The sequence below is a fragment of the Dunckerocampus dactyliophorus genome, chromosome 18 (genome assembly GCF_027744805.1).
Source record: "Dunckerocampus dactyliophorus isolate RoL2022-P2 chromosome 18, RoL_Ddac_1.1, whole genome shotgun sequence".
In the NCBI taxonomy this organism is placed as follows: Eukaryota; Metazoa; Chordata; class Actinopteri; order Syngnathiformes; family Syngnathidae; genus Dunckerocampus; species Dunckerocampus dactyliophorus.
In genome coordinates this window covers 12,642,669-12,654,944 of record NC_072836.1, presented here as the reverse complement: position 1 = coordinate 12,654,944, position 12,276 = coordinate 12,642,669, and the positions used below count along the sequence as shown (strand labels likewise).

General features: G+C 38.9%; 1 protein-coding gene across 4 annotated transcripts in view; it reads left to right on the top strand.

Annotated features, from left to right (window-relative positions):
- Positions 1 to 12,270, top strand: part of pdxdc1 (pyridoxal-dependent decarboxylase domain containing 1) — a 53,406-nt gene extending 41,136 nt beyond the window's left edge. For all 4 annotated transcript variants that reach the window (XM_054759080.1, XM_054759079.1, XM_054759078.1 and 1 more), the window contains 6 exons: positions 1,811 to 1,929; positions 2,030 to 2,157; positions 2,437 to 2,529; positions 6,576 to 6,672; positions 8,479 to 8,577; positions 8,674 to 12,270. In XM_054759080.1, the coding sequence (XP_054615055.1) occupies positions 1,811 to 1,929; positions 2,030 to 2,157; positions 2,437 to 2,529; positions 6,576 to 6,672; positions 8,479 to 8,577; positions 8,674 to 8,921 (784 nt within the window). In that variant the 3' untranslated portion in view covers positions 8,922 to 12,270. The remainder of the gene's footprint in view (positions 1 to 1,810; positions 1,930 to 2,029; positions 2,158 to 2,436; positions 2,530 to 6,575; positions 6,673 to 8,478; positions 8,578 to 8,673) is intronic.
- The last annotated feature ends 6 nt before the right edge of the window (positions 12,271 to 12,276 follow it).

The window sequence follows — 12,276 nt, the reverse complement described above, 5'->3', positions numbered from 1 at the left end:
CAAACGTGTCCAGGGGGCTGTGGGGACATACTGTATAGCATGGATGTGGATGGCACAGCTCCGGCTCCATTTCCTATTTATTCACGTTCTTGCCTTCCATTCATGAAGAAAGTGAGACAGAATAGTGTCAATTACTGGTGGTGGTGGGTCAGTACCAGCACCAAAACGCAAACAAAGGCGTTCATTATCCGATGTGCTGGTGTTGTTGTATTTTGGATACAGGAAGAGGAAGCGGAAATGACGTTCTTTGCGTCTTGATGTTTACTGTGTGTCGAAACATTGTCCCTGCGGGGGTTTTGGTTTTTTTTTTTCACATCACGAATGTAAACGGGTTATTCCGAATGTTTCAGAAACCAGAATATTGACCTTAACCCGATTATTGACTGCATGTAAACGTAGTCAGTAATACATTCCAAAAGATTTGACTTCAAATCAGTTTTTTTTTTCCATAAGAAAGAATGTAAATCTATTGAATGAACAAAAATGTTAACACACAACACATTTTTTATACAGTTTTACATGCAGATAATTTGAAATACTTATGAATGATGACTGAAAAGGATAATTGAGCATTTAAGGTTGCTTCTACCGTCACTGAAGACGTGATTCTTTTACAAGGGCACGATGTGGCACCAAGATCACCACAGACACACTACTTTTGTTTTTTGTTGAATTCAATAGTGTTTCTCAGCTTTTCTTTTAAAATAACCCACAATGGAGCCAGAGAAAGTTGCAAGTGGCAGCATTTGATAAAGAAAGTGAGAAACACTACTGAATTCAAGAAAAAACTCGAACACGAAGGTGGTGTCAGTGTAGTAGTAACATTAAATGTTCATCCCTTTCATTGGTCATTTATATGCATTTAGAATAGTTTCTGCATGTTAAGCTATAATTGTACAACTATAAAGTGTGTTTTGTGTTAACATTTTTGAGACTTGTGGCATAACTGTTAGTTAGCAAAGAACTACAGAGTCAGCCACTGATAACATGATAGACGGGCGACAGAGCTGACTTCAGCTTCCTGGTTCGTTGTATTAGCAAGCTAATAGGCTGCTGACAAACAGTTTGACTCAGAGTATTAACAACACGGCAAGACGCTCGCCATATTGTACGCTATCCAGAAAATGTTGGCAAACCTCAGTCAAAACTTTGCCATACATTTTTGACGTAAATTTAAAAAACGACAAACTGTGGTGTACACTAACAGAGGTTCCACTGTATTGCAAATTTAGCACTGATATGAGAACGTAAGCCACTTTACCAAACTCTATGACAGACACAGTTTCATTAAAAATGTAGATAGTTCATTATTTGTGAGATAGCTATATTTTTTTCACCGGACACTGTGGGTGTTTTGTTGGGTTATTTTGTGGGGGGTGTAAACGTTTTCAGCGTTTATATGATTGTAGCGTTTTGGATTTGCAGCATTTTCCTGTTCAGTTTGTTTTGTGATATTTCTGTCTCATTTTTGTTAGGAGCGTTGCCATGTATTTTCCCCTGCTGTCCACCGTATTCCAGCAATCATTTTAAAACATGATTATCATTGTTGTTAATCCAAGATGCTGGAGTATGCCAAATGTCATATCACTGCATTCAGCCAATTTTTCCTCATTGTAATCGCTGATCGTTTCCCATGGACACACTGCCCTTTGGGATTTGACTAGTTTGCATTATTTCTTTTCTTGCTAAGCAAAGTATTTGAGTTCAACTTTATTGTACCAGAATGTTTTGTTTTCATGACGACACCCAGCTGTTTCATTCTGTTTTCAATAATGCAGCTTGACACTATGACAAATCTGTCTATATTCAGGTATGAACCACAGGCTGTGGGAATCGATGATACCAGGAAAATGAAGGAAATGAAAAAAATTAACTCCGAACTGCGGAAGAAGCTACAAGATTTGGACACTGATATCATGTTCTACACTGGTTTGTATGCCTTCATGTTTAAGAGTCAACGTTAAAATGAAAAAAAGCTTAAAAAGCTGAATTTTTTTTATGTTTCCTTCATTTCATTTTTTTCGCTTAGACCCTGAGTCGGACAGAGAAGGGAAAGAGGGGTGTATATTTGTCGGCATGGTAGCTGAAGACATTGATGTTTCAGAGCTGGTGGATACAATTGTTACACTGGGCCAGGACATTGAAGAGAATGGACGGGTAATCGGTGTTCCCTTCCTTTTTTAATCCATGCTATTTCTACAGTATAGCTGATGACCAATGAACAATGTAAAGGCAGTACCTGAACATCCATCCATCCATTTAAAAGCAAACTGTATGTTTTCAGATAAGGCTGTTACTCTGTGATACCTAATAAATACCACAAGTTCCTTGTCAAATGTATCATTAAAAATGTTGGAAAGTATGTTAACAATGATACAGCGTAATATAGTAATTTACTGTTAGCGATTTTAACATTTCATTTTCAATGTACTGTAGCTGCTGGAGAACATGACAGAGGTGGTGAGGAAGGGCATCCAGGAGGCAGAACAGGAGCTGCTTAAAGCCAATGAGGAGAAACTCATGGAAGAGGTGCGTGTTTAAATCACATTTTTAAACTAACTTCCCAATCAGAAATTGTTAGAATTTGGTGTCTGAGATGTTACACCTGTTTCAAGGTACATATTAGTCACTGATTCTAAATACACCATGTTTTTTTCCCCCATCACAGCTGTGGTTACTGAGAGGTTATACCCCTAAGTGTGTAACTTATGCAACAAGGAAAACAAGGGACGATGCACAAAAATCGTTATTACTATTACTATTATTATAAGTCATTTGCATAACTGTACATGACGCAAAACTCAGTGTTTGTGTGCGGACCAGTAAGACTGAGCTTTTTGATTTGTGCCATAAGAAATGCGTAGCCTTTTTTCATGTTGTTTAACCTTATTTAACAACAGACCTTACTGACTACAAGCAGTGGCGGTTGTAGCTATGGGCCTCACTCCACCTCACGCCACGCCCTTACCACGCCTCCACTTCACTATAGAAGGTCAATGCAAAGAGACGTGAATGTGACGTTGATATTTAAAGACTTAATCGCATTGTTACCCTGGCTGCTGTCATCCTGAACCACAGCTGCTAGGAAGGACACGAGGACAAATAAGTGGAATTTCATTTAACTGTAGGTGGAAATACTGAAAAAGTATATTATTTGGAGGGCACAGCAGTGGCATAACGAATAAAACAATGATGATTGAGTGACAGCACTTCCGCTGTCTTCGGCGTATGTGGAACTTGGCCGTGGAAGGACTTCCCGATCCCCTGACACGTCCTCCAGTTCCACCGGAAGGACACCAAGGCGTTCCCAGGCCAGCTGTGAGACACAATCCTTCCAGCGTGTCCGAGGTCACGGACGGCTGGGCATGCTCGGAACACCTCACCAGTGAGGCATCTGGACTAGATGCCCAAGCCACCTCAACTGGCTCCTCTCGATGTGAAGGAGCAGTGGCTCTACTCTCAGCCCTTCTTGGATGACCAAGCTCCTAACCCTATCTCTTAGGGCGAGTCCAGCCACCCTACGGAGGAAACTCATTTCAGCCAATCTCGTTCTTTCGGTCAGGACCCAATGCTTATGACCATAGGTGAGGGTGGGAACGTAGATCAACCAGTAAATTGAGAGCTTTCCCTTCTGGCTCAGCTCTCTCTTCACCATGACTGTCTGGTACAGCGACATTACTGCAGACGCTGCGCAGATCCGCCTGTCAACCTCATGCTCCACCCAGTACAAGCTTTCATTTGAAGGTATATGCAAAGAGGCAGCAGTCCTCCTTGCCTAGCCTACGTTACATTACAGTACACACAGTACATTAAAGTACTTCATGCAAAGACAAGTCAAAATATGAAGTTACTGTACGTCACAGATTGATTGCTGTATTTCCAGACAGATATTTTTTAAATATTTAACAGTATGCTGACTTAACACTATGGAAATGTTAGGAATACTGTTATTAGGATTTTTTTGTTGTTGTTGTTATAGTGTATCAAACACAAAACTAATGAGCAAACTCATGAGCAATGTAAAAAAGGAAGCCAATAAGAGTAAGTAAACACACCGCTCTGACACTATCTACACAAATTGATTGCTGCGATAACGCATATAAATGTTGGTATTAATGACGTACATGACGAAAAACTGGCTTATTTTTTGATAAGTTGTCCAAAGAAGAAAGAGCAACAGCGCGCTGAGAACATGCATTTTGGCTCATCTTGTAAACTTAAAACACGTATAATTATGTAATTAATGTTTATTATGGTTATTGATTTTCAAATACATAATATTTTCATGGTGTTCAAATGAAATGATGAAATTCCAAGCACCGCATTTTAGTCAGGATAATAACAGGAAAATAGGATATTGGATTTGATTAATAAACATTTAAAATAGCAACGCTTCGGACACGTTTTTAAGTCGAGAACTGTGTGACGATTAAGCAATGATTGGCTTTATTGGCTTCATTGCTTGGAAATTTCTCAAATATTTCACCACTAAACATGTGTGTTGCCTTTTTGCCATGTCTCCAACAAGTGTGTACACCGGCTACAAAGTTGCCGTAATGATGGCGTACATTCTCACATCAGGTATTTTTTGTGTGCACTGGGCCTTTAGAGGTGACCTATTGAATTTCATTGTCACAGTCCACCTCTTAATACCAGCATTATCACATCACAGTTATATAAACTACACAACAAAAATATAATCGCAACACTTTTGTTTTTGCTGTCATTTTTCATGAGCTGAACTCAAAGACCTAAAACACAAAAGCCTGCATATCTCAAATATTATACACAAATCTGTGTTAGTAAGCATTCGCATTCATAATCTATCCATGTCATAGGTGGGGCATATCAAGATGCTGATGAGACAGCATTATTTTTGCAGTGTGCCTTCGATTGACCACAATAAAAGGCCACTCCAAAATGTGCAGTTTAACAACAAACACAGGTGTGTTCTATTGATGGCATTTTGAAGATAGCAAGCATGTTTGGGATGCTCTGGATCTGTGTATACGGTGTATTTGAGGCAAGTGGTGGTAACACCAGATAAGCTTCTAATTTTGTAGTGGCCTTTTATTGTGGCCAACCTAAGGCACACCTGTGAAATAATCATGCTGTGTCATCAGCATGTTGATATGCCACAGCTGTGAGGTGGATAGATTGTGAATCATGAAGGATGAATGCTCACTAACACAGATTTAGACAGATTTGTGACAATATTTGAGAGCGCTAGGCCTTTTGTGTACATAGAAAAAGTTTTACACTTTGAGTTGAGCTCATGGAAAACGGGAGGCAAAATGGTGCATGCTCACAGTGTCACTCGCTACATTGCAAAAAAGAAAAGACAACATTTTGGGAAATGTTTGAAAAACAGTAGGAATTGCCTGGGAGAACGTATACATGTCCATGTCACAAACAGCAATTCCTGAGCTGTAGAAAGAAGATGTGTTGAAGGACATCGCGAACATTGCATTTTACTCCGCCACTACAGATATGTGGTCCAGCTCAAATAAGACCTTCTGCAGTCGTTTAACAATGAACCACATAACTGTGTGTGTCTGTGTGTGTGTGTGCGCGCGCGTGTGGGTGTATGTGTGGTTTTTATTGGGGTGGGGTTTTTTTTCTTAACAGAGACAGGATCTGTTTTGCATTGTTTTGTGTTATTGTGACTTTTATTTAAGTACAATTTTTGCTAAAAGAGACTGAGAGTCCATTTTATTTTCATTGAGGGGTTTTTTTGTCTTTTTTTGATGAAATTGTGTTGTTTGTTTAATTTATTTAAAAGCCCATGACGTTCCAATTACAATGTTAAATACTCTTCAGAAATGAGTTAGTTGCTTTTGATACGATGTACTGTCATTATTTTGCCATATAATTAATGAAAAAGTGGTCTCAAAAAATGTTGTCAATCATATCAATTATCGACAATCATTTGTAGAACAGTTGTTCTCGTGAAAGGCCTAGTATTCATTTATTCCAAACACTCAGTTATTTTCATTTAGTAGCATGTTTTTGGCTGCACTGCTTCCAGTAGTGTATGTGTGTATGTATGTTTGATTTTTTTGTCCAATCAGATTTCAGCTTCTCTTTGTTGCTATATCAATATAATCTGACCTCAGGAGTGCTGGCTCTTGTCACGTACACATTATTAGCAATAGGGCTGTTTTTTTTTAGCCAATCGGACTGAGACAACAGCACTGATCTGAGCAAAACTGCTCACTAAAGTTGTCTGCACACTTAATCACACACCACTGGTGGGTTGTGTTTTATTTCCTTGATGTCTTGGACAAGTACTTTGCTTCTTCCGGTCCTGCTTGATGTAGATTTTTGATGTAGAAGCGACATTTGCCTTGAATTTCCCCTTCTTTGCGTGCTTTGTCGATGTCAACATTGCGCTTTGTCAGATGCTGACTGATGCAGACGTTTGTACCTTTCAGCTTGCTTCTCTGCTTCAGACACTTTTTTTGTTGTTGTTGTTGATTAACTTTATGATGATGACAGGTGATGTGTTGTAATTCGTTATTGTTTACTCTTTGTCTACTTTTCCACTATAATTGAATTTCATTGTCTTTTTTTAGGGTATGCTGAGACAGCTACCTTTGGTTGGCTCCGTGCTAAACTGGTTTTCTCCTGTTCAAACGTCCGTTAAAGGGAGGACTTTCAACCTGGCAGCAGGTATGTCAACATGTCTGTGTACAGTATCTTTTATCACCTACCGCATTTTCACGACCATAAGGCGCACCGTATTAAAAGGCGCAGTCTCAGTTACAGGTGCTATTTCTGTATTTAACAAAAGGCACACCGTATTATTGGGCGCAGGTATACACGCTAAAACATTAAAAAACTGCATTTTGTCTTCACTTGTGTTGGTATTGACTAATATTTAAATTTGTTTGATGATCTGAAATTAAGTGTGACAAACAACAACAAAAAAAGAAGTCTGGAAGAGGGCAAACACTTTTTCACACCATTGTATGGATAAGCTGTATATGTTACCAGTATTTTCACGCATAAATTATTACAGACTTAAGGTGAATGAGGTGTTTTCTGTTTAGCTTATTTTTGGAGGTAAAAAAATTAAAAGGTATTTTTTGACCAAAAATCCAATCCACTTCATTTATATAGCACATTTTATAAACACAATTTCCATAGTACTGCACAAAGTTGTAAAACCATAAATAATGAAAAGTAAAGCACAAGGTAATACAATAAAAACTACTAATCAAACATTTAAAACAGTAAATAATACAATAGATAAAACTTTAAAATAAGTCAAACCAAATAAAAATAAAAGAAAAGAAAACAATAAAAGACACAGAAGACCACTCAACTCACGCTGCGGTAAAAGCGTTTTTTTTTTTGTTTTTTTAAGCATTCAACTGTGGGGGCTGTTTTTACATGAGGGGGCAGAGCGTTCAACAGGTCAAGACCTGGTCTCCCCTGGTTTAAGTCTCATCTTAGGCACCGCTGGTTGGAGCTGGCCCTCTGACCTCAATGAGCGAGCTGGAGTGTAAATTTGGATGAGGTCCAAGATGTCATTGTGAGGCCAGTCCATTCAACGCCTTTAAAAAACCCCAATAAAATATTGAAATTACTTCTAATAGGCAGCCGGTTCAGGGAGGTGAAAATTGGGGTAATGTGCTCCCTTTTTTTGTTTGTTTTTTTAGTTCTGGACTAACCGTAAGTGAGAAAGCGCACTGTGACTTATTCCAGTGTGAAGTCTATCACAGTAGTCTTGACATGACAAAGTAATGAAGTGCATGACTTGTTCTAAATGTTGAAAAAATGAAAATGATTTAATTTTGGATAAAATCCAGAGATGATAAATGCTTTTGCAACGGCGTTAATTTGTTTATCAAACGTAAAATCACTGTCTATCATGACGCCGAGACTGGTGGCTGTGGGACGCACATGGTTCTCGAGTGGGCCCATGTCAAACAGGGGCCGTTGTGATTTAACAAGATGACCTCAATCCTCCACTCATAAAAAGTTTTGAGCCAACCAGGCCTTGACATCACTTAAGCACTCGATAAGGGGTGTCTGGGGCGTGTTTTTTTTTTTTATGCGAGTGGCAGGTATTATTGGGCAGTCGTCTGGATAAAAATGCTAAGAGATGGCATGCTTTCTGAATATCACACTGAGTGGGACAAGGTACAGAGCTAAAAGGTTGGACCCGAGATTTGATCCCTGGAGGACTCCACTGTCGAGTTCGGCGGACGAACTGTAGTCCCCAATTCCCCGCCGTAAGGAATCTTCCAGACAGATAAGACCTAAACCACTCAAGGGCTGTCCGCCTGACACCCTCAGTCTTCCAAACGATATAAAAGATTAGATTGATCAACGGTGTCAAAAATTTGTGAATTTGTGGGGTTGTGAATGCTGAATCGTGACTATGCAGGAATGCACTGTATTTACGTTGTCAGTGTAATTTTAAAAGTGTATGTGTAACTTGAATGTCTGTTACTGGGTTTGTATTCCTAGGTTCTTTGGACTCCACAGAGGCGACGTACTCCACCAAGGCACAGGCAGGCAGACCTCTCATGAAGGACTCTCCCACCTTGTCATCAGAGCGATTGCGAGGTAGCATTGTTTATTTTTTGACCATTTTAAACCTGTACTAAGTGTATGCTAAAAAGGAACATTCCATTTATAGTCTGTCTTTCTTGTCCACCAAAGGTCAGAGATTGTTCCGGCGCTCAGGGGCAGGCTCTGATTCCTTCAGTGAAAGCAGCTCTATTGAACAAGCTGAAGGGACAACTGCCTCTATATGTGTGCCAGAAGAGAGCTGTCATGTTGCATGTCAAGGCGTTCCAGAAGAAGGGATTCATGATTCTTGTGTGCAGGAGCATGACCACACGGAGGCTGCGGCACTCTTGGAGGAGAGGAAGCCTGAAAACCAAGAGGCCCAGCAGAGTGGAGGATAGGACACCTTCCTCCAGCATCCGTCCCTATAATGGTTCCAGCCTAACTGATGTTTTAAAAAAATTACATCAGGCATTTACAGTAACTCATTTTGTTATTGAAGAAAAAATTTGAATTGTTGCTCTATGTCTAATCAGTGAAGTGGATTAGAAGGACGGATACTGTAACACTGTGATGCTCGTTTCTAATCATTTGTCTTCTACCAGCGGCTGCAGTGTTTCGAGAAATGTTTTTACACGCGTTTACTTTTAATCTCCCCTGGCGTAGATACATAATACTTTCAAGGTTTGTGGCATGCATAAAAACTGCACAGGCTGGGTGAACGTGTTGTAATGGGTGTAGTCGGAATGGCGGCCTTGGTTTTCCTGTTGAATGAAAGTTGCCTATTTTGTGGGTAAAATTGTTCTCATTAATTGCACTAGAGGGGACTTGACAGGAATAACTTTGTCAAAGTAGTATTTACTCATTCATGATAAAAATACAAAAGCCAATTCAATATTACATTCCAAAAGCTGGAGATAGGCGATGTCAGGGTAAAAACCGTGTCATGAAGACAGTGCTACCCAGAAGGGGGGTGTAGATTGTTAGTAGAACTGTTCTTCTTAAACTTCCATGATGTACTGCTGTGATTATATTTCAGAATGATTTCATATATAATTGCACAACACTGTAACAAATCTATCCAGAGCATAACTCCATCCATACCTCCTACTCTTAATTCATCTATGCAAAACCTCTTAATAAATCATGAAACTGCTGACTGGTAATAAGCACACATTTACAAGCATAACAAACAACAGTGGTTGCCGAGAATTATGTATTTGATCCCCTGCCAGAGAGGTCATGACCACATCACATTCCTCCAATCCTTTGTTCATTTACAAACTTCAGACGGGCCTGTACCTGTCATCTTAAGGAAACAAAATAGGTAGGGGATCAGATAATTAAATATAATTACGATGCATAAACTTGTCACAATATGGTGACTTTTTGCATACAATTAATGATTTAATGTTACTAACATGACACTATTTTGCAGTCATACAGTACAGGTGGTCCTCCGGTTACAAATGAGTTACATTTAATATCTAAATTAACTCTGGTCGCTTACAATGTAGACGGAACATGTGAAGGACATAAAATAGAAATAAAAATATTAAATACAACAATTAAATGAAATGGTAATAAAAGTAACTTACTTTTATCCCTGAGGTTGTCTTGCAGGCAAAGGATAACCTTCTTCTTCTCCACAGATCTCCTTGTAACAGCGCACAGAATCCATGACCCCTCTGGCAGTCATTAGCATTCAATCTTATAGGAAAACTGCACTTTTTTAGAATTTTTCTCATCATTCACAATCCTTATGTGAGGCAGGAAGACACGTCTTTCTCTTTTTTGGGCATTCTAAAGACAAAGCTAAGAATGCACGTCATGGGAAGCACCTCTTCTGTCTATAAAGCCTTCTGAAAAAAAACCCATCAATGCTACGTTTACATATAATGTGACGTACATGTTGATCATACTGCAGCGACATTGTCAATTTTATTATTAACATTGTTACGCCGAAGAAATACGTTACTTGTGTAGTGACACCACACCGACTAGCTACTAGCCGGCTAGCCTAGCTTCACCACACATTCGCCCAGAGCGCCGCACTCAAAATGCCTCAGGCCACTACCAAAAGGTAAAACTACATATTGGAGCTTCCGCTACTGCTGCTGTGTTTTTGTGTTGTTGTTTTTTTAGTTTGAAATAGCATTAGTTTCTATGTTGCTATGTGAAATCAATGCACCTGGGAAAAAAGTTGCGGTAATGTTTAAAATGACCAAAATACTGTATTACATGTTCTTTAGAACGCACAGTAAAGAAAAAGACGTGTGTTCATGTTTTACATAAGTATTGTGGATGATGGGCAAAATTTCATAAAAGTGCAGTTTAATGATGGGCGCGACAGTCGAGCACTTGATCAAAAGATCGCCCGATATTGGTGGGCATATCTCCTCTAAGCTTTTTAGATGTTCATTCACTTCCATGGTGATGGCTTTCCTTTACTTTGGAGCGCTGACATAATGAAGTGCAAAAAGTTTACTAATTAGCGATGTTTTAATTCTCCAGTTCCCTCGTGAGAAAATTGCACTTTTTTATTCATTTAGGATACGCGTTCGTAACCACGGGACGTCGTAAACCAAGGACCACCTGTAAAAATAGCACATGCAGTGCCAGAGTAGCTTTAAATCACAATATAAATGTGAATTGTTTAAATCATTCTATTACAGATTGCTTTTGCACTACAGATATTAATTTGTTTCAATGAATATTGCTTTTCTTTGCCAAAATATCCAACCTGACGCAGCTCAAATTAATTACTTTGAGGAATGCCCTCAAAGAAGTGCCATAGTATGTGAGGTTATGTGAATTGCAGAATGGATAGAGACATTTCAGCAGGAGTGCATGTTTGCACATCTTTGAGAAATGCACACGTGTTATTGCTGAGTGAATTTCAATCCAATTCATTTCATTTGGGCTTTCCTTTTTCATTGAGAAATAGTTTCCATTGGGGAAAAGACTACAGTGGTTGCTTGTAAGTTTTACTTTGAATTTCATGCTGCGCTCATTGACGATTCAGCCCCGCAGATTTGCAGATGTTTGGTTTGAAAAAATATTTATTTTTGTCAGAAAATGTCTCATTAACCGTAAATTGGTGTTAATTTATAAATATGTGTTAATACAGGTAAAATGTACAGCACACACGCACCACTGTTTTTCCGTCAAGCGTTGAGATTTCACACTTCGTTTGACAGTCCCTGAAAGTACCAGGGTTGTATCATATGAGATGCAAACACTTGTTTGGCGACAGAAGCACACGCTTCTACAGTCATCGATCGTACATTATCATTCATTAGTGGCGAGTACCTGTACATTTTATACTTTAAATGCGTTTAAAGGGATAGTTCACAGTATGCAATATACGGATCACTGCTGCCATCTGTTTACGTGTATTCCACAGCGAAAGAAGATGCGAACTGTTGATACAGTTCACTGCTGATGGAGATGTCATACAAATTCATGTAAAAAAATCCGAACTATCCCTTTAATAAGTGTGTGAGGCATATTTAGGTTTTAAACCTGGACTGTGCAGCGTGAAAAATGGTAATTGAAATGATAAGGGTAGGGTTCTGGAGATGAATTTAATTACGCCTGTCATTTTTATTGCGAATGTTGATCGAAAATCGTAGGCGAAGTCAAGCTAGCGGGGGAATAGATTTTTTTTGCTCTTTTGTCAACATTATCAGTTTTGTTTGTTTAATACATATTTTTATTTATTATTTAAATATGAGAAAGAAGGAAACTTGAAAT